Source organism: Camelus dromedarius, chromosome 2 (assembly GCF_036321535.1).
Source record: "Camelus dromedarius isolate mCamDro1 chromosome 2, mCamDro1.pat, whole genome shotgun sequence".
In the NCBI taxonomy this organism is placed as follows: Eukaryota; Metazoa; Chordata; class Mammalia; order Artiodactyla; family Camelidae; genus Camelus; species Camelus dromedarius.
In genome coordinates, this window is record NC_087437.1 from 110,604,062 (window position 1) to 110,626,798 (window position 22,737).

General features: G+C 42.5%; 1 protein-coding gene across 5 annotated transcripts in view; it reads right to left on the reverse strand.

Annotated features, from left to right (window-relative positions):
• Window positions 1-15,715: 15,715 nt before the first annotated feature.
• TIAM1 (TIAM Rac1 associated GEF 1) overlaps window positions 15,716-22,737 on the reverse strand; it is a 188,861-nt gene continuing 181,839 nt past the window's right edge. For all 5 annotated transcript variants that reach the window (XM_064496754.1, XM_064496763.1, XM_064496757.1 and 2 more), the window contains 2 exons: window positions 21,862-22,034; window positions 15,716-18,171 (listed from right to left, as the gene is read on the reverse strand). In XM_064496754.1, coding sequence (XP_064352824.1) covers window positions 17,702-18,171; window positions 21,862-22,034 — 643 coding nt within the window. In that variant the 3' untranslated portion in view covers window positions 15,716-17,701. The remainder of the gene's footprint in view (window positions 18,172-21,861; window positions 22,035-22,737) is intronic.

A 22,737-nucleotide genomic window follows, 5' to 3' on the forward strand; every position in this document is an offset into this window, starting at 1 on the left:
TATCCACTTTTCACTGCTGTATATTATTCTGTTAGAAAACAGACCAGTATGTATTTATCCACTCTTGCTTCTGGACAATGAGACTGTTTTATTACCTTTTCCCCCAAACATTATTGCAATAAGCATTCTTACACACTTACACACTTACCTCTCTGTGTAGTCAAGGTGTGAGGTTTCTTGGGAATATTCCTAGAAGTGAGGTGTTGATACTCAGCATGATTTTAGCAATACACATATGCCCATTGGGTTCAGGAAGCCTCGGTTCTGATTGGAGAAGGTGCAGATTCTGATTGGTGGATGGCTTGCCCTCTGGGATGTTAAGAATGTCGGATATCATCCCTGCCTAGAAGTGCAATGACTGTGTTGAAGATCACAAGATTCTTAACTTTGCTAAATCGTGACAGATTTTTCTCTAAAGTCACTAGGGACGCAATCCCACCAGGCATGACTGATAATTCCCATTTCTCCAGATCCTTGCCAACCCTTGGTGTTATCAGTCTTCATTTTTTTTTTTTTTTTTTTTTTTTTTTGCTTAACTGATGGTGTAAAATATTATCTCACTGTGGAATTATTTTGTGCAGCCTTAATTCCTAGGGAGGCTGAACATCCTTTCATGTTTACTAGGCATCTAGCGGCCATCTTTTGTGAATTACCTATTTAAAATTTTATCCATTTTTTGAGTTTTTCCTCTTATTGACTTGTAAATCATACATCATAATCCTTTACCAGATGCATGTACTATAATATGTATTATATAAGATGTGCTTTATAATTATACACAGTGTACCATACACTGTAATTATCTTTTCCTGTCTTGTGTGGTTTTCAGCCTATGAAGCCTGTGTGTTGGTTTACCCCAGCTCTTCTTCACCCTGGCCGTGATGGTTCCCACTCTCTGAAGGGGTATCAGCCAAACAGCCACGGAGGGGGAGGCGTCCAAAAGTGTGACCTGTGACCTCTGAAACACATTCCTGCACCGGCCCCATCTCAGACTGTTTGTTTAGATTTTACTAATATGTTGAGCTTACTTTTCAATTTGATGGTAAATACTACCAGGCAGGAACCTGGGGCCAGAACAATGTTTTCCACAAAAATGAACGTCCCTCACACGTGTTGATGGGTCGTGAGTAGGAAAGGAAGAAGCTGGTCTCCTAAAAAACACAGGTAAAAGTTGGCAGGAATAGTCGTTGTTGTGGTGACAGCTGTCACCTTATTAAACACAAACATATACACTGAAATAATTTACTCTTCTCAATGATCCCATGAGGCAAGTGTTCTTTTCATCCCATTTCTTGAGATGAGAAAATGATGGCGAAAAGAATTTTAAAAGCTTTCCCACTTAGATCATAAATGGAAGAACTGAGACTGAAACCCAAAACGTTGGGCCCCAAAGTCGTGTTCATCTTCATGCATTTTATTGTTTCCTCTTCCTTTTCCTCATTCCTGTCCAAATAAGGGCTTGGAGTGCTGGGAAAAGTTTTCCACAAATACAAATATTGTAATTACTGCTAGCCTGGAACCCGTAACTTCTCACTCCAGCTTTGCTTCTCTGTGGTTTCCGCTCAAAGTCCGTTTCCGGCGGGGCCAGCAGGCCTGGGAAGCTGTAGGCTCTAGCTCTGCTGGCCTGGTGCTGTTATTTCTTGGGATTGAGAGAGGAAGGAATGTTGGAATGCTTCTCTTAAATAGATAGATCGATAGATCGATTGATAGATGTTAGCTAGATGTTCTATAATAAATACATATTGTATTGCTTTTATATAAAGTTGCCTCTCTTTAGTTGGTTTGTTAGGGCTGTTGAACTGTAATATGGTACATTTGATCAGTAAGCTCTCAATGGCAACAATTGTGTCTTTTTTTCTTTCATGTTCTCCCTTAATAGGTGTTTCACATGTGAATAAATGTACATTGATCCATCTGAAGTAATTCACATACCTTGGTCTTTAAAGCAGATTCAGTTCCACTTTTGTGCAGGGGCATTCGGTCAGCGCGGATTCTCCAGTCCTAGAGGCATAACAGCACATAGGAATGAGTAGGAAGGAAAAAAAAGAAACGAATTTCCGTCTTCCCTCTACCTTTGCGAAGCTGTATTTTTATTTTAATTATGCTGGTTGCTGCTTTATTTGAGGTGAGAGAGGATGTGTATAGTTTGCAATCAGATTATAAAGGCATAGGTGTAAAGAACTTCAGGATAAAAGGTTTTAAATAATGTGAATTATTTTATGAGCTCACAGGGGGAAAAATGTTGTAATTACTGATTATTATCTCTACCTTTACTGTAATGTGAGGCGGTTGCTTGGTGTGATAGTTAATTTGATGTGTCCACCTCACTGGGCTAAGGGATGCCCGGATACAGCCGGTAAAACCCTGTTTCTAGGTGTGTCTGTGTTTCTAGAAGAGATTAGCATGGGAACTGGTGAACTGAGTGTAGCAGGTGGTCCTCCCCAGGGTAGGTGGCATCGTCTAATCTGCTGAATAAAACAAAAAGGCAGAGGAAGGGAAATTTCAGTGTGTCTGCTTGAGCCGGACATCCGTCTTCTCCTGCCCTTGGACATCAGTGCTCCTGGTTCTCTGGTCTTTGAACTTGAGCTGAATTATACCAGCGGCTCTCCTGGATCTCCAGGAACAACATACCATAGGACATCTCGCCTTCATAACTGTGTGCGAAATCTCTCTCTATATATATACAGTTATTAGTTCCATTCCTCCGGCAAACCCTGATGAATACAATTGGGATGGTAAATCAGAGTCAGATCATGGTGCCTCAAAGATTAAGGCAGTAAGAATACTCAACTGGCATTTGAAAAAATCTAGCAGATGACATAATTCCATACCTTATTTTGTGACTCAGGCAGCTGAAAACTGGGCAGAGTAAGAGACTGGATCAAGGTCACACAAGCAATGGAAAAATTAAAACCTGTTGAAACCAGTTTGGTGCGCAGCCTCCTACCACCCTCCTCTCACTGGTTTAAACAGCCTGTGTGAGAAGCACAACCTGGAACAGGGAAGCTTGTCTCCCTCCTAACCAACCCCCCCCTCACCGCCCCAAGACATTTCAGGTCATTAAGAACTGTGGAGTCCAAGACACAAAGACCAAGTCCATCAAAGGTCCACTAACCAAGCTGGGGACACGGCACTTCTGCAGACAGGCAGCATTTCATTGGAGCTTTAGATCGCCTCAATCTCACATCAAGGTAATTTAAAATAGAGAAGACATTGTATTTGCCACGCACCTTTCCCACCTCTCAACACATACACACACACACCCTGGCTTTTTTATTTCTCAGGCTCCAAAGTTCTTTTTTTTTTAATATTTAATCAACTTTTTCTAACTGATAAAATGTTATTTTGATTGTTAAAACTCTCAATTAAAAAGATGGATACTTCTCTTGAATAACACAGGTGGCGAGCTGGAAAAGAGAAGATAGAAACCCTGGGTGAAAACATGAAAAATAAGTATTTTTTCTAAAATCATTTATTAGTGATCAGTTAAAAAAAAAAAAAAAAAAAGCCTAAATTTCCTGTCAATTGTTTAAGAAAAGAACTTCTGGAAAGCTAGTCTCCGGGCAGTAAATGAGTTTTACCTATCAAATGTCAAAATCTCAGGCTTCCCAGATTTGACAATGGGTTTTTCTAAACAGCTCCCACACTACCCTCTCTGGGGCCAGGACAGTGGGGGAAAAGGAACACTGAACCTCAGCTACTTGGCTGTTCAACTGTTTACCTACACACAAGAATGAACGTCTATTTCCATCCTTAAGAGCTAGTAAACTGGAAGGTTAAATATCTTTGCCATTTGGCTCATTTACTCCGGGAGTTTGTCATTCAGGGGAATTGTATCCAGCAGGCAAAGGGTGAACGGATGTTTAGAGAACGCGGTGAGCAGAAACATCACTCTCCTGCTATCACAGCTGATGCTGACTGATTGAAATAATGGAGGGAGATTAAAAAAAGGGAGAGGTGGAGGGAGGAAGGGAAGGAAGAAAGAAGGGACAAAGAGAGACAGAGAATGAGAAGGATGATTTTTGGTTAGAGCAATAGTCCTGAGTTGCCGTGTACCAACAAAATATTCATAGTGAAAGAGCGACCTCTTCTGGTCACATGGAGGAAATTCAGGCACTTTCTCAACAAAGTCAAATTTTAAAGATGGATGAATTACTACATCGGAAAAGAACTGCATTCAAAATGTAATGAATCTGCCATTGTGCACCAAAATGAACCCCATAAACTAGCAAACTCAACTCAGAGTCAGCGCCCGGAGGGTGATGATTTCCAGCAAATCCAATGAGAAAGCTGACTTAGATAGGTGTCCTGATCCCCCGGTTAAATTACAGGAAGCCGGCTCAAATGCATCCTCATATGGTGAAGCAACTTTTCCAAAATATAAGTCAGGAGTAAAGAGTAAATTTACTGTTCCAAGGTAGCAGGAAGCGGCAGAATATCCGAGGTCGCCATGAGGTCAGGATAGCTCCCTTGGGCTCCACTGGGAGCCAGTTAGATTTGAAACCTGGGTTTATATAAACAGGTAACTTTGGGCTAAGGCTTCACATTCTGTTTTCCCACCTGTAAAATGGGCAGAGTAACGTCTGTTTGGGGTTTTTTCTCAGGACTCCAAGAGAGAGCTCGTGAAGCCATAGGCAGATAGGGAAAGCTTGGCAAGGCTTTGCCCTTCCTGTGTCCATCACTGAGTACAGCACAGCTACGGTTAACTAGATTGTACAGCCAACAGCCATGTATTAGCTCTTCTGTTTTTACATTTACTCTTTCAAAAAACCCAAGATATACATTTATTTGCCATTTCTTTTATTGTGGGAAAGTAAATCATTTTAACAACCTCGAAGTAGCGTTAATTACATTCCCCAATTTTGTGCCACCATCACCACTGTGTATTTCCAAACCTTTTCATCACCCTAAACAGAAACGCTGAACCCAATAAACAGTAACTCCCCGATCCCCTCCTTGCTTCCCCTTGCCCCACCCCTGGGAAACTCTAACCTTTCTATCTCCATGAATTTGCCTGATCTAGATTTTTCATATAAGTGGAATCATACAATATTAGACCTTCTGCGTCTGGCTTATTTCACTTAGCATATCGTTTTCAGGGTTCACCCGTTCACCCGTGTTGTAGTGTGCATCAAAACTGTTTTCCTGTCTATGGATGAATAACATTCCAGCCATTAGTAGCATTCTGGTGTGTACATGTTGCTTACCCATTCATCTGTTGATGGACACGGACTGTTGCCACCTTCTGGCTATTGTGAATAATGCTGAAGTGAAGAATGGTGTGCAATTACCTGCTTCAGTCCCTGTTTTCAATTATTTGGGGTATATACTTAGGAGAGGAATTTCTGGGTCACATGGGAATTCTATATTTAATTTTTTGAGGAACTGCCAAACTATTTTTCACACCCTCTGCACCATTTAACATTCTTACCCACAACATACAACTGTTTCAATTTATCCACATCCTTGGCAAAACTTGTTAGTTTCTGCTTTCTGATTATCACCCTCCTAGCAGGTGTGAAGTCCTATCTTGTTATGATTTTGATTTGCATTTCCCTAATGACTGACAATGTTGAGCATCTCTTCCTGTGCTAATTGGCCATTTGTATACCTTTTTTGGAGAAATGTCTATTCAAGTCCTTTGCCCACTTTTTCATTGGGTTTTTGTTGTTGTTGTTGAGTTGTAGGGTTTTATTTTCATATTCCGGTTATTAAACATTTGTCAAACATATGATTTGCAAATATTTTCTCCCATCCTGCAGGTTGTCTTTTCACTTTCTTGATTTGCCAAAAAAAAAAAAAAAAAAAAAAAAAAAAAAAAAAAAAAAAAAAAAAAACAGTTGCTTTGTTGTAGGTCAAGCAAATCTAAGTAGAACTGATGAGCTGGTGGGGTTGTGGGCTTGTGGGCCCTGACGGCCGGCACAGCAGCAGATTCTGTTTGGAAGCAGAGCCTCATATGGAAGATGCTGATGTAGGAAGTGGTATCTGAGTAGGTAAATCAGTTATTTTTTTCAAAATTCAAGAGAAGGATTCAGTAATGGATTGGATGACAGAAGTATGACTAGTTGTCTGGCTTCATCAGCCCAATAGGAGCCCAATAGCCCGTCTACTAGATAAAAAGTGATGAAGGACGGTCAAGTCAGGCTGGAAATAGTGATTTCAGTTTGGGGAACAGCTTGAGGGACTTGTTAAGTCTGCAGCTCAAAGAACCTTCCAGACTTTCAGGCTCAGGGAGTGGCACCAACCATCACCTGGGAGCCTTGGGTGTGGCTGGCTCCCAGCAACTGTTCTCACTCACCATCACCATCACCATCACCATCACTAGCTGATTCTCTTCGCCAAGCCTTGGTTCCTCCTCGGAGGGCCTGAGTCTCACTCTCCTATCCCTGATCACCTCACCCCTGCTAAACCCCACTTAACCCAGTTCCCACGTGTGTGAGCTGGGAAATCCACTTCACCGCGTGCGGCCTCAATTCCTCATCTGTACAAGGAGAGAGGGTTGGAAGAAATGGCCTACAGGAGTCCCTTGTCCACTCCGCTTCGATTCCGGAGTAATACGGAGCACGTCATTGATCCATCACCAGGGGGCACCAGAGAGGCGTCCTCATGCGGGCCATGGTCGTGCCCTACGCCAGCCAGAGGGCCCCCCGGGAGGCTGCGGTGGAGATGAAAAGAGAATTGGAACACGGTCTTCCCACACTCTCCTTACTCAAGCAAGGCCTTCGATCTGAAAAAAAAAAAAAAAAAAAAAAAAAAGTTCAATAAACAGCACTAGCCACCAACTTTCTATTATATTTATACTCTTTACCACTTTATTAAGATGAAAAACATTGTCCCTCTCTTCACTGCAGAAGTTTGAGTCAGTTAGATATATGAATTGCCAATGTAAATTAGATCCAAGAATTTTCAATCTAATTATATAACAGACAAGGAGAAAATGCTGAAGTGGTTGATACAGACTTGTAGTTCACACCTCTATGACGCCTTAGAATCGCCTGAATGTTTTTAAATATACTGATGCCTCCTGATTCCAACCCAGAGCAGCAGCTCCCCCTTCCGAGGCCACAGCTCTCCTTTAGGCTAAAAGACGAGCTTGGGGCAGATTCCAGCTCCCTACTCACCTCCCGCCACCTCTCTCCCTCAAACTCACAGCCTAGTTGCTAAAATCAATGTTAAGTGCCTTCCTGTGTCAGTCCTGCAGAAGAAAAACTTGAGACCATCCGGCAGGCCTCCAGCAGGGGGCAGTGGTGTACACGCGGGACCGTCAAAGCTGCTTTCGTAAAAAAAGCTTTTAACGTGGCAGTTAATACAGGCCTTGTCCTGTTATCATCCTTTTGAACGAGATAAACCCATAAAGGAAATACCATTGGAGACTTTTAGAGGCTAGAACATTCCGTTTGTTCTTTTTCAAAGAAGCAGGATCGTTGTCTTGATCCTTGTAATTCTAGCATTGTTAGTATAGCCAAGCGACGGATTTCTGGCTGGAAATGCGTGGATTTGCCAGTCTGTCCCTCCTTGTGGGGGTCTAATCCTGGTCATTAACACTTAATAGAAAAGCTGTTACAGTGTGCAAGTCACAATGAGCTTTCTTTTCTCACCTCTGATATAGCAATAAGATTATCTGTCCAATCCATCTCACAGGACTTTGTAAGGGTCAGACAGAATAACATAAAACAAGGTGCTTTGTCATGTTCAAAAAGGATGCAAATGCCTAATGAAACTCCTTCAGAGGTGAGGATCATATCACAGTGTTTTACTTACAATTAGTCAAAAACGAACAATCCAAACATCCAAAATGATCAAATTTGAGGCCCTTATTTTTCAGCATGTATTTGAGGGCAGGTATGGTGTGTCCATAAAAAAATAAATAAATAATAAAACAGAAAGGTACCCTACCTGGATGCACAAGTTTCATCTGGCTGTGAGGGTCATCCAGTTCAGCGTGTCTCCTCCGCCCTTTGGCGGTTCGGAAGCTCACCCTGGGGTTGCAGGCAGGTCATCCTTTAGTTACAGTAAACACAGAACAGAATCCCAACAGCCAGCTTCAGTGTCTCTTAATTTCTAGTCTAGTCCATCTTGCTGTGGAGTTTAAACGACTGAAGCATAGCATGACTCCAAAGTTTCTATCACCAATGCCACCCCTCTGGTGGATTTTTCCTAACTCTGGACAGCTCAGAATTTTCAGGATTTCCTTTTGGCCATCAAATTGCTTTTATTAATCAATGTATTTAATTGCGTAAGTATATATCACAGATAGGGAAATACATTGATCATTCTAACCAGCATGTGTGTACCAGGGTGGTTGCACCGAGTTAGTACGAGCCCAGGTTCAAAGTGAGGACATGTAGTGTTTGAATTTATCTCAGACTGTTTTGAAAGCTGATGTATCATTTCATTAGGCTTTTTGAAAAACTGAAAAAAGCTCTGGGCCTCTCTAATACTCATAACAAGTGAATAAAAGCTGCGGTTTTACACAGCCTAGCATTTAAAGAAAATACACTGATGCACTGGTCGCAACCCAGAGATTGTGATTCTCTCGGTCTGCGGTGTGTCCTGGCATCAATCTGTTTCCAAAGTTGTTCAGGGTTGAGTGCCGCCGATGGGTGAGAATTTCTGATAACATTTCTCTTGTTACTACCAGAAGATGTCTGCGTGCACATTAAGCTGTGATGTGCTTTCTCTGGAGGAAGGGTGGCCTCTTCCGGAACTGCAGGAAACCCAGAGAGAAAGTGTCCTACAGGGCACGACAGGGAATCGCGGTGGGAGGGGGTATGAGGAGGGGTTTAGGGAAGGCGTCCACTTGCCGGGTCCCTTCACTGTCTGCACACAACCATCACTGCTGCTCCTTCTGAAAGACCCAGGAACTCGCCCTTGTCCCTCCTCTTCAGAGCTGCCTCACCCCAAGTTTTGTAACGAGGGCGGATGCTTAGTCAAGATGGAACGATTCCCCACTTTCCTGCTGTCTCAAAAAAAAAAGCATTTTTCTATCTAGGTTGAAATTTCTCTGAAGAAATGGGAAATGACAGCCCTGTGACGCCCCTCCCAGTATTAGTGATGCTGCTGGAGGGTGTAGAGCGTCAGAGACAGCTCTTCTTAAATAAAACCCATACCAAATTTTTCAGGTTATTAAGAAAAATGAGCAGAAGAAAATAAGTCAATTGCAATTCTTAAAACTCAAATATCAATTAAAAAATAATAATTTCAAGAACTATCAGCTGATTGAAGATTTGGGGGGGGAAAAAGGTGATGCATCAATAAATAAAAGTGAAGTATTAATAAAACGATGGTAGAACTCTCCAGTGTGTTCCTTATAAAAATCGAGTCAATGATGTGATTTCAATTAAGAGAAATTGCATGTGTCCTGGATAAGATTTAGTAAGAAAAGGAAGGAAACAACAAAAAACAGCTGATAGAATTCTACACATATTTGTGTTTTTGATTTCTTTATATGTGTAAAGATACGTGAGTGATATAAAATTCAAGCAGAAAACAGATTTTAGTAAATATTTCCTATCTTAGCTAAGACAGACTGTGCAGTGGGTTTTCATTCTTTTTTTAATTTTAAAATCAGGGTGCATCAGACTGAGACATCCAAATGTGAATTACTGAGTAATATGTAAGTGACATAGGACACATCTACAAATTGCCATTTTGATCAAAGCCTCCTTTTTTGTTTTAAAAATTAAGTACATAAATTAAGTTCACTTTCGAGGTAGCTTTCCCATTTTTTTTAAAGTTCTATGTAAAAACTTTCTTATTCTAATCACTTATATCACTACTAATTCTAAATTTACTTTTGTATATTTACTGGGGTGATGAATAACTTTACTAATTCTATTAAGAATAAAGTATTTTCCAGCTGCTTCCCTGAATAGACCCACGTTCAATTTTCACTTGATTGGCCAAAACCAAAGCCCGAAATTTCCAGAGCAAACTTGGCATCATCTCATCATCTCACTGAGCTATCCATGAGGTTGAGGCCCCACTGCCTCCTGGTCCTGGGGGGTCGGGGGTGGGAGAAAGCAGGAAAGGACCATTAATTGAGTCACATGATGATGTAGGTATTGTTAACCCACCTTAGAGGAGAGGAAAGAGACTCAGAAGGGTCTGGTGTCTTGCCCAGGATCACACAGCTGGCAGACGAAAATGTCAGGGTTCAGCACACAGGCACCCATGCCAAAGCCCAGCAGTTTCCATCCACTTGGGCTGAGTGGGAAGGTGTTGACTGCCCTCTAAAATAATCCCAATTTCTCAGGCAATAATTTTCCATTTTTTCTCAGAAGGTCCCCCAAAATAGTTTTTGAAAACTCTGTACCCTCATTGACACCTAAATGTTTTCCATTATTAATTTAAATCATTGCAAAGGATGCCATTTCTGCTTACAGTAGATGGTTCCAGTAATGGTCTCAAATGAGTCACACCTCCGTGGGCCCAGACCCTCAGGCACTTCCTTCCCAACCTGCCTCTGGGATTGGCTACCTGACTTGCTAAATTTAGCCAATGGGATATAAGCAAACTTGGGTCAGAAGAGGCTTGAAAATGGCTTGTGCTCTGGGGATTGGCCCACATGTGCTTTGAAACCCTGAGGCCATCATGTGTTGTAGACTGAATGTTTGTGTCTTCCCCTCAAAATTCATATGTTGGGGTCCCAACACCCAATGTGATGGTTTTAGGAGGTGAGGCTTTTGAGGGGTGATAAGGTTTAGATTAGTGCATGAGCGGAAGATATTTATGAGGCAGTTAATGCCCTTAACATGAGAGAGAGAGCGGCGTGGAGAACACAGAGAGAAGGCAGCTGTCTACAAGCCTGGACACAGGCTGTCATCAGGAACTCAGTCTGCTGGGACCTTGATGTGGTATTTCCAGTCTCCCTAACTGTGAGAAATTGACGTCTGCCATTCAAGCCACCAGGTCTCTCTGTGGTGGTGGACATACGATTGTGAAAGGGGAGGGGGGAGGGAGTTACATGCCCGCCGCAAGCACAGTCCTAGGTGGGTAAAATTCAGGAAGGACTGTTTGGGTGTGGATTCCTCTTAACCTGTTTGCTTCCTTGAACCCCCTGGAAAATCACTTTTGGGTTCAAGGGATGCCTTGCTTAGTTGTATCTGATTCATCTTTCTCTGTCTCTCTGAGACTTGAAAGGTTTATTGAAAAATCCACCAGCCATTGTCCTTTTCCCTGGTCTATAAAAAGCTCTCTTGTTCCATAATGGCTTTTAATCAGACATCATGATTCGTTGCAAGTGAACAGAAACTTCACCCACCAACCATGCCTCGCTTGATTTTCTATTCATTCCCAAGACTAAGTAATCCTGTTCTTAGAGTCGTAATCACTTTCCCATCTGCTAGATTTTATTAATGAATTGTTAGATTATGATCCAGTTGAGCCAGAACTTGATTCTGTGGCATCTCTGTTTCCACTATTAAGTCTTATTTAAACCTAAAAGAAAAGGTCTGTAAACCCTTATTCTTCCTCTCAAGTGTCATTCCCTTTACTAGTATACGCTGGGAAGAGGACTGGATTGCCCAAGCATGCCTGTGATATAAAGCTGATTTTATCACTACTATAAAAGCTCTGTTTTCATTTAAATCTGGAGGCAAAACAAGCAGCAGCATGTATGGGGTGAAGGACACTTAAAATCCCTGGGGTTTTGAAAGGAAGAAGGCGTTGACGTTCAACTTGTGTCTCATAAATACCCCAAATCCCGTAGACTAATGGCCAAACATCCCAGTAAAACTGAGTGTGGACCGGATGGACGAGGATGGAGCAGAGAGAAGGCCCAGCTCACCAAGCACATCCAGCCCAGGAGTCTAAATACAAGCTCAGGTGAAAAAGCCAGATTCCCACGGCAAAGCCACAGGCATGTCTGGGACAAAGTAAAGACACTGGACAGGAAATAGGATCCTGGTCACTCACCAGAAGTCAAAACAGGAGCATGGTATCCTACAACTTAAAAATGTGCTTAAAAATGTTTAAGATGCATTATAAATACACCCAAATTCATTTCTGTGACCAGGCTCTAAGGATTTAATTGGACCCATGCACAAAGAATATACAATATGCATGTTCACAGTGTTTTTTTGTAATGGTAAGCAGTAGAATGAATTCTTAATGTCCAGCAGCAGGGAATTGGATGTGTGAGTTATGGTGAATTACGGTCCGTGTATTAAGATGGATTACGATGTAGTTATGACTTAGAGTGACATAGACCTATTCATAATGTCATAGAAAAACATCCCATGATTTGCATCATAAAGGCTAAAAATCAGGTTAATAAAATAATGAGTTAATTATAAAATAGTACGCACCCACCGTGTGTGTGTTTGCACACGTGCGTGTATTCAAGGAGCAGTCAGGAAAGAGTAAGCCAAAATGGTAACATCTTGATTGAAAGTGAAGGTGTAATAATCAACCAACCCTTCATGTCTAAACCTCAAGACAATGACACTAGGCAGAAAACACAAGCACAGAGCAGAACACAACAGAACACAGGATGTCCTGTTTAAGATGAAGACACCGAAATCAGAAACGAAGAAGGAGCTCCTGGGAACAGACCAGGAAGACTCAAATGACTCTCAGAAAAACAGACCAAGTCCTGAAGCCAAAAAGGATGGAGATGAGGCTCAGAAAGACGACTGCAACTCTGTTAGGGTCCCACTGGCTTAAAAACTCATTTTGGTTTGGCCTGGGGGTGGAGCACATTGAAATATGGAAAATAGGGCCACATTCTATAGTGGCTCCTGAGTTTTCAAATATTAAGGACCATGGATTTAGGTTTTACAAAGAGGATCATGCCTCCCCTACCTGGGAGCGGTTGACGGTTCAGATAATTCTACGTGTGCATGTGGATAATAATCCCAAACCACTAGACAACAGCAGAGGACCTACTGCCCACCAGTCAGAAACCACCAGCCCACACTGAGTCTGCCGTTAAAAGCGGTGACGAGGACTTGTCCATCCATCATTTTGCACTGAGCACATGGTTGAGGTGGCAGACATGGGTGACGGCAGACACTGCCTTAACTCAACAGGATAACTTATAGGCTACAAGTTGCTTCATACTGTAGAAATGGTGGGATAGACCAGAGTAACCTATTGTAGACGAGTGGTATTTAATAAAGACATTCTATTGGTATCAGGAGGAGCAGGTTATAACAGGGAGGACAAGGTAAACAGAGTGATCCAGGGACATGTTTTGGGGAGGTTTCCACCTCTGCTTCAGGCAGTAGAAGCTGGTAATTTACCAACAGCCTCCGTGTGCAGATGGGGTTTACAGAGCTCCGCATTCACAATTTGTCTTTTGAGTATTCCTTGGTTTTTCTACAAACAATGACATCTTTGATTTAGAGAATCCTGTGGAGAATGTGATACTGCAGTTCTGATCGCACACATTTTATAAATGAGTGGCTGAATATTTTGAGTATTTTTATTATTATTATTCTCCCTGTATTTTCATTGCTCCCTCTTCCCTACCTGCCCAATACTTACCTTTCTTCTAAGAAGGGACAGTCACAGGGATTCCTTACTCCAGGATAGGTTTGTAGCCAGACGAAAAGCAGAAAGTGCCTGGAAGACTTGGGTAAAATTTGAGTATCAACAAAAACTCTGGGGTAAAAATAAGGGCTTGCCTACTCTGCTCCCCACCCCCGTGACCCACACTCACCCACACACAGAAAGTCATATGCACTGGCTGGGGATGCAGGCAGAAGGGAGAGGTCTGAAGGATGGAAGGAGTGACAATTGGGCAAGGCATCCTTGGCAACACCCCAGGGAGGACACAAAATGCCAGGGGACCTGGTTGCAGAGGTGGGAGAGCTGAGCTGGGCAGAAGGAAACACTGGAGAGCCCACCATCAAACTTGAGCGAGCCCACGGACATTGACAAGGACATCCCCCAATGACAAGGACAATGGTCATAGCTATAGCGACCTCAGTGGATTTATGGACTCTGAGACTGGAGGGAGGACCCCCCAATTACCCCCAAATCTTGACAACCAGCGAGAGAAGGGTGAACTGAGGGCATTTTCTGCCAGTCCGATGGGATGCAAGCCCGGAAAAGAATTAAGTTCAGGTAAAAAGGCACGGTTATTTCTGTACGCTTGACTTCAAGCACTCAATTTCTCCACACTGACAGATTCAGAAATTGGACAGGAAAGCAGCCCCAAGTGCCTAAATCTGACTTATACTGGGTGCAAAATGTTGGGATCATTTCCTCAGGTGTCAAGCTGGCTTCACTCATCTCCCCAAAGGAATACAATGGATACATAAAGAAATCTTTCTGTATTTCCAAATGTACATACTGGTGTAGCAGAGCCTGAATGTACTTAAAAAGGTACTTGTTCCAAATCATCGTTCAACATCAAAGAGTTCAGAGACCACCAAATCAACACTTCCCAACCTTGAACGCGCAGATGAATCAGCTGGGGATCTTGTTGAAACGCAGGTTCCTGTAGGTCTGGGTGGAACCCTAGTTTCTGCATCCCTAACAAACTCCTAAGATCTGATGTCGATGCTGTTAGTCCATGAACCACACTGAGGAGCAAGGCACTCGATAGAGCTTTCCCAGTCTGGGGAGTGCAGGATGAGAAAGCTTGTTCACCTGGAGGGCAGTTGTGGGTGGGGTCAACTGTGACTGGGGAAGGCTCAGTCCAAGTTAGGTTGGAGAGGTGTAAGAAGGGGACACTAAAAGGGTAAGGCAGCCCAAGACTGCATCTACCCTTTCTGTGAGTCTGCAGGCAGCAAGACTCTCAGGGACAAATATGGAGGCAGACCCTGGATTCAAGAGCTTACTTCCCAGGCCAGTCTAAGCTCTGCATTTCACACCCCAGTACTTCCTCTGACAACCCTCAGCCTGCTCCCACCAGGAGGGGGCAGGAGACTGGAAAAGAGTGCTCAGTATGGGTACAGATTCACATCTGTGCTATTTCCTGTACTCCAATCAGTAGACCAAGATGCCGAGAAACTATAATGTCTTTTGTTGTTGTTGTTGTTAAAGCTTCAAGCTCTACCAACAGCAAAAGATAAATACCTACCGTATGCTCCCACTTACATGTGTACTCTAAAAAGCAAACAAAAAACAAAAGACACTGAGCTCGTGGATATAGAGAACAGACTGGTGGTTGCCTGAGCTGGGTGGGGGATGAGCAAAAGGGGTGAAGGACAGCAAGAGGTTTCAAAGTTTCAAAGTAAACCCGTCATGGAGATGAAATGTACAGCATGGTGACTGTAGCTCATAATACTGTATTGCATATTATTTGAAATTAGCTAGAAGAATGGATCTGGAAGGTTCTCATCACAGGAAGAAAAAATTCCTGATAACTATGTATGGTGACAAATGTTAACTAGACTTATGGTGGTGATCATTTTGCAATATATACATTATGTTTTGTACTTGAAACTAACATGTGTCAAATACACCTCAATTAAAAAAAAAAAAAAAACTTCAGGAGATAGGGGTATAGCTCAGTGGTAGACAGCATGCTTGTTTGGCATACATGAGGTCCTAGGTTCAACCCCGAGTGCCTCCATTAAGGGAAAACCAAACCAAACCAAACCAAACAGAACTTCAGCCTCTACCAAGTCAATTTTCTTTTGATGATCACGATAATTATTTATGGAGAAAAAAAGGGCATTCCCAGGAATTTTCTCCCACATACTTTGTTCCCACCAACAGTTCCTACCCATCCTCCCACTAAAAAGGTACAGGACTGTCCAGACACTTTTCAATGTTTTTATTGTTTGACAGGCATTTACAACGTTCCATTCATAGACCTAAAAACATAAAAATAGACCTTCTTTCAGCTTATAAAAGAAATATATAAGAACTTTTGACATAGACACGTCATGACCTTATATACAAGAGACAATGGCACCCTCTCCAAGCACCAGACTTTCCAGCCTTTTCAGACGAACCCGTTGCACTGGGACTCGTAAATGTGACTATTAGAAGCCGCTGCTTCGGTTTTCCATCCAGACACAATCGAACTGGAGATGATATGGAACAATGCAGTGATACAAAGGGTATAGAAACCATTCTAAAGCTTTTTAAGAAAATCAGAAGATATAGCAAAAATTTAATAGAATAAAACTCTCAAAAGATCAAGCTCAAAGCCCTGGAAACCCGAAAGGGGAGGAACAGAGGAAGGAAAAGCAGGTAAAGCTAAAGCAAGCAGGGGCACAAGAGCATGACGTTCTGAACTCTCTATTGTCTGGAAATATAAAGTCAGAACTGATTTTTATAAAATATAATTCCTAAAGCTACTATAAAATTCAGGTCTTTAAAGTACCTACTGATGTGTCAAACACCAAATAGATATTTTCCCCAAAAAGAAAGTTTTCATATTATTTAACCCTTTCTTAGGAAGTGGACATTGTGAAATGGGAAAAAAAGAGAAAAGCTATAAACCTTTAAAAAAAATTTGAAAGTGCTTTAAGTTGTTTTTGTTCTTCCTATTTGGAAATCTGTTTAGAACGTTAGATCTTTAGCATGCTTACCCTGTTTGTCGGCATGAAGAAAGTGTTAAACACAAGAAATGTTTTTGAAGAGGTTGTTTTGTTAAGAGATTCAGTTATGGACTGCCTGGGAAGGGACATGTAACCTATGGATGAAGATGTAACTTTGATGGGAAGACCAATGATCGTCATGACAATGTCTCACTCTCATGAGACAGAGTCCCCCTCCCCCGCCATGTGCAACAGACACACACACTGCCCATTCCAGTGTCATGTTTAATCCAACCAAGCTCCCATCTCAGAGATTCAAACATTAAAAACAAACAAACAAAAAAAAAAACTGCTTCTTGGGAAAAAAAGTTTCTCCTAAGTATTTTGTTGGCCTTTCATATATAAATATAAAATCACCATGCCTCACTCTCTCTGTAAAAGGTAAAATCCTCATTTTTTAGACTCAGAGTTACACTAACACTGTAAAAGTCTCCTCTGTTTGTGCCCCAGCATCTCAGGTAAAATACAAAAAATAGTGTTTTTTTTTTTAAGTGATAAATTTGGATCTCTTTTCAAAGAGTTTGGCATCTTTATAATTCTATGCAAAACTAGAACTTCCGAACACTGACATCGAGTAAGACCAGCCATAGACCGAAACAGAAGAGAAAAAAAAAAACAAAACGAAAAAAGGCTCATCGAAACATAAATCTCCACCCTCTCCTCACACATTCTTAAAATACACAGATATTCTCAGACATTTAAGAGAGAAAAGAGAACACTGCAAGCTGTACAGTTGCTTTGTTTTGTTTTGTTTCCCCAACTAGGAGATGGCTCCTGGATTGATTTCAGATAGTCTTTATTATTTTTTCGTGTGCTATCCCTTAAGCTAATCTGTTGTATATACTTAAACTCCTGGGGGTAATTCGTTTTCCAGTGCTATAGGATCGCTTTTATTTTTTCTTTGTCTTTCTTTTTTAATTCTTCAGGCCCTGATTAATCGAGAATAAATAAAAGCCCTTAGTAATCTACAGGAGATAGGACTCAAGCTTATTTGCGATTCTTGAACAATTCTCTCTGACGTTAGAAATGACGAAGTTGGGTGGCTAGGAGGCTTCGGAACAAAGCCAGCTGCCAGAACGGTGTGTGCAAGACTGCGACTTGGGGGAGCGCTCTCCCCCATCCCAGGGGCCGGGGCCGGGGCGGAGCGAGGGCCGCGCGGGAGGCGTATCTACACAGGCTCTAAGGGGACCGTGACACCGTCAGATCTCAGTGTTCAGTTTCCGGGAGGGGGCAAAGTCTTCACGCCTAACCCAAATGACCTCCTCGCTCGTGCTCTCCAGGCCTCCATTGATGCCCGGCAGGGCGGCTTGCTTCTTGAGCTGCGCCAGGCGGGACGCGTGACTGTCCGGGGCTCTGCGGCCTCTCTCCCGCTGGCTGATGGAGGCGGCCTGAAGCCGCTCCCGGAGGTCTCCGTCGGCGGCGGCGCCCTTCGCCGACTCACAGAACTCATCATCGTCACTGAGGATGTCTGTCTCCTTGATGTCATCTTGCTCCTCATACTGAGCAAGATCAAACTGTTCCTCTACCCATCGGTCAGTGTCCCCGCCACCGGGCGGCTGCTGGGACTCTCTCTCCGGGCTGCTGGCGGAGATGGCATCGGAATCAATGGTAAACCTGTTTCGAGCCAGTCGCCGCCTCCTCCTCCCAAGAGACTTGCTTGGGGCGGACACTGCACACACACACAAAAATATAAAAAAATAAAACCCCCACAGGCTTTACGTGAGATGAAAATCCAGAAAGCAAATAAAAGAAAAGGAAAATAAAGACTAAACGGATATGCATTTTAGTGCCTAGATGTCACTTGGGACATCAAAGTCTGGATTTTATCAGTCTGTCTCGGAATCTTTACCTCACACAGATGTCTGGACTAAGAGGATGTTACAGCCACTAATGGACGGGCAAGTAGGCGGGGGGTGGGGGTAGGGTGGGGGGACATGGATGGGTTGTAGGTTATGGGGAAAGGGGGATTCAACTCCCTCTGAAATAATCAACTTCTCTGCCCTGTGCACCTGGGAGACAGGTAATGCAGATTCCTGCTGCTGTCAAGTCAACCACTGATCTCGGGATGACCTAGCGCCCTCAGTTCTGACCGTGGCCCAAGGCACAGTGCTCCGAAGATCCCGAGGAGCTGGTCGAGAGTCAATTAGCTGGAATAGGTATTTAGTAAGGATGCGGGACGATTTTAGAGTTTCACTGTCCTTTGTAGAAGTCACCAGAAGAAGTATCAAGGAAGGAAAAACACTGGTCCAAGTTATACGGCTTTCTGGAAAACTGAATGTAACATTTCTTGAGGATCTGCAGTTACATTAAGGGCACAGCATCATTTTTGGAGAATCAGCAGAAAAGAGTGGGTCTCAGAGATATCAAGTCCTCTTTCTGACAAAGCCCCACATGAGCTGGGAGGCTCAGGAAACGTGAGCCTTAGTCCCTCCTGACTCTGTTCCGTGTATCACCAGTTCCTCTTTTACAAAGCAATTAAAATACCGATGCCTGAGTGGAAGGAGAAATAAATAATACGACCCACAGGCAGCTATTGGCAACGTGCTAGATAAAGTGACTAACAGTTAAGAAAAACAAATCTCTGAATTCATTTTCACCTTACTGCCCTCCAGGGAACCAGAATTATTAAAAAACAAACAAACAAACAAACAAACAAACAAAAGACACCACCCAGTAAAGCAAACGATCCCACCACACACACGTTCGCTAACCACACGTGGAAATGCTGCCACTTCTCGCTGGATAGTGAAATGCACCATGGGCTTTCCAGTGGGAGGGAGGAGTCTAGACACCAGTGAGGAGCTGCTTGCCTGAAACCTAAGCCTGAAAGCCTGTTAAATTGCTTCAGTGCTGCTAGAAGTAAGATGACTATTTTTAATTCCTGCCAAATGTAACCTTGACTTCACATCCAGCAGATACAAGATCAGTGAGCTGGATGATGGTCTAAACTGGCTCCCATTCTGACCATCCTCTGTCTCAGATCCCTGGGCTTCCATCATCATTCCTGAGTGTTCTGTCATCTTAAGACATGGAGTAAATGGACACCACTCTCATTCAAGAAGGGGAATGAAAATCATTTCCAGGAAAAATGGGGAGAAAAAAGAAAGAATAGGAAAAAAAAAACCCCAAAAAACCTAAGACCACTCCTCCATTAGGAAGAAGCAAAACTTCCTGTTCAGTTCTATCTCAACATCACCTTAGTGGAGCCTGGCTCTCTCCAATCACTCTATTAGAACCACTTCAGTTCAGAATTGGACTATTAGAAATATTTGTCACTGATCTGCAATTTGAAGTATTTAGTGATACAATATGCTAATATCTGTATTCTTGAAGTAGGTCAAAAGTAAGATGACTTGATGGATGGTAGATGAGTAGATATGTCATAATGAAAATATAGAAAAATGTTAATGGTAGGTATGAATGTCCACAAATAAAACTTGTTCTATGTTTCTGAAAATTTTCATAAGAAAATGTAACAAAAAAAATATGTAATTGAGTTACCGCAGACATACAGCACTTTTAGACCAAGTGCAGCAGGATATTTGCCTTTGCTGTCCTATTCAAATAGAGCAGAAGGAGAAATAAACTAGCTGGGTATTCATGATAATGAATAATGAAGCATAGAATCTATCCTTTTTTAAAAGTAAACTTAATAACCCAGCCAGCTTTATGGGGTTCCAGGGGACAATCTTTGAGTATTGCCATTGTTCGTTGTTAAGACTGATTAGCTAGTGCCATGCTGACCCACTCAAGCACCATTTTTAAATCATGTAACATGAAGAGCCTGATCATGGGAAGGAGCTTCAACAGCAGAGTGATAAAGACTTTCTTCAGCCAAAAATGAACCATCAGGCAAAAAAATCTTCCAATCAGCCAAAGCCAACAGGCTTTCTCTCTTGGTGTTCATGATGATGATATAGGTTGTAGCAACTTTGTTTCTTTTCTTTCTAAAGGGATCTCAGTGGCAAAACTTCTGAATGTTCTACAGACTGAAAATGCTTGTTTCAACGTGAATGCAGCTCTGACTTTAGGTTCATTGATTAGCAACTAAAACCTGCCCAATGACAGCTGGGGTTTCCTGAGGTTGGGATACCTATTCTCAATCCTAATTAAATATCCCTGGTGAGTAAAAGGAACGGGTGAAACAATCCCAAGGTGAAATTCTCTGCTGTGAGCTCTAAAGGGATCAGCAAAGCTTTTTACATGAGAAACCCATGAGAAACTGTGGACAGGGAGGTGTGCAAGACACTTAGATACATTGGTGAACCCAGAAAAGTGCTGGGTGTTCACCTTACTATGTTTTCAATAAACAGTTATCAACTGATTGGAGAAGAGATTATTAGGTAATACTAATTAAACTTAATTAGTTAATTAACATTAGTTAAACTTAAGATACTTAAAGAGTGTAATATACCCTGTCAAGCTAGGTAGGTTGTATCTATGAAACCCTTCAACCATTCACAGTTCCCCACATGCCTCCTCAACAAAACTGAGAACAGGTGGAAAATTAATTGAAACAGAGGTCAGAAGCCTTTTTGGCAAATGCAAAGGAAGCTTTTTTTATGGGAATCTTCCCTGCAAAATTCTAGACTGCCTTTTAATAAAGGAGTAATAAAAATGTTAATATCTTGATGTCATTAATACCTAAGTGTTATAATAAAAATATCTTCCTTCCTAGATAGATTTTAATGCCATCTACAGTTGGTAGTACTGATCTTTAACTGCTCCAAGGTGATAGAATGAGTCCTAAAAGAATGTTTACTGTGGGACCATTTAAATTCTAGATTCTTCTTTTCTAATAGCAGCTCAAGGCCTCCCCAGATTAACACTGAAAGTAAAAACAAAGTTGCAGGCACATGATATGGGTAAAATCAGATGTATCATCTGGTCTACCAAACATGGCCTCCTTACTGAGAACAGGCATTGCTGTGTTTCTGGAGCACAAAGCCACCATGTTCTCAGGATGCTGAGACATCACACACCGCTTTTTGCTGGACAAAGCTGGCTATCATGCAAAGCAGCGACTCTCATTTGGCAAGCAGGCTAAGACAGCCCCTCCAGAGAAAGAAGGCATTCCCTTCCTGGCTTGGCGAATGAGAACGGAGCTCACCAGCCACAAGGAGGTGAACAGCGAAGGGAAAGCTTGAGGGAGGGAAAAAGGAGTAGACAATGGGAGGGAGGCAAGGGACCCTCACACCAGGGAAGAACCTACTCCAACGTCAGCCCCCCACGAGGCTTCATCTAACTATCGCCCCACGAGGCTACATCTAACTGTCGCCCCACAGGGACGTCAGCTCACTCAAGTCCTACAGTGGAGTAGGGGTGACGGGGATCTTGAACGTCTGAATCCCCACAGTACCTGCCCTGCTCATGGCTGGCCTGGCCCCTTTCAGCGCACACAATCGTTTTCCTCCAAAAGGGACATATTGCTGGGACGAGGGAAGGCTCTCAGTCTTGAGGAGCTGTCTTCTGTGCTTGTCACGCAGGATGGAGTGCACAGCCTTCAGGAAATCCTTTCGGCTCTCTGGGGAGCTATGGAAAGATGGACACGTGTTAGAGAAACAATTCTCAACACACGGCGAACTTCTGATACCAGGTGCGGCCAAACAAATACCTCAGGAGACCAAAGGTTAAAAACTGAGGCCACCACTCCAACTTCACTGCTGAGCAGTGTTTTCATCGCTGGGGATAAAGAACGCATATTCCTTTCCCTTTATGCTTTGTGGTTCATCTCCTGCAGTCGGTCTGGGACAGAGCAGCCCATTAATGAACAAATTGATGGAGATACAGATTCTGCACCGCAAAGTTGCCAGATTCTGCTCTTGGTACTTAAGGTAGAGCTTTTCATTCTAAAATATCTTACAGACAAAGGAACCACAAGATTGTCGAGGCTCTGTGGCGCACCTAAAAACTGATGTCCAACGTCTTTAGCCTCCTCTAGATTTGGCCTTCTGTTAAATATCAATGCCTCTCAGGACACATCTCAACATGTAAATATTAAAGCTACACTGTTAAGAACTGGAAAAGCTTCCCAAGTCCTAATTAAGAAAAGAAAGAGAAAGAAAGAGAAAGAAAAGAAAGAAAGAAAAGAAAGAAAAGAAAGAAAAGAAAGAAAGAAAGAAAGAAAGAAAGAAAGAAAGAAAGAAAGAAAGAAAGAAAGAAAGAAAGAAAGAAAAGAAAGAAGGAAAGAAAGAAAGAAAGAAAGAAAGAAAGAAAGAAAGAAAGAAAGAAAGAA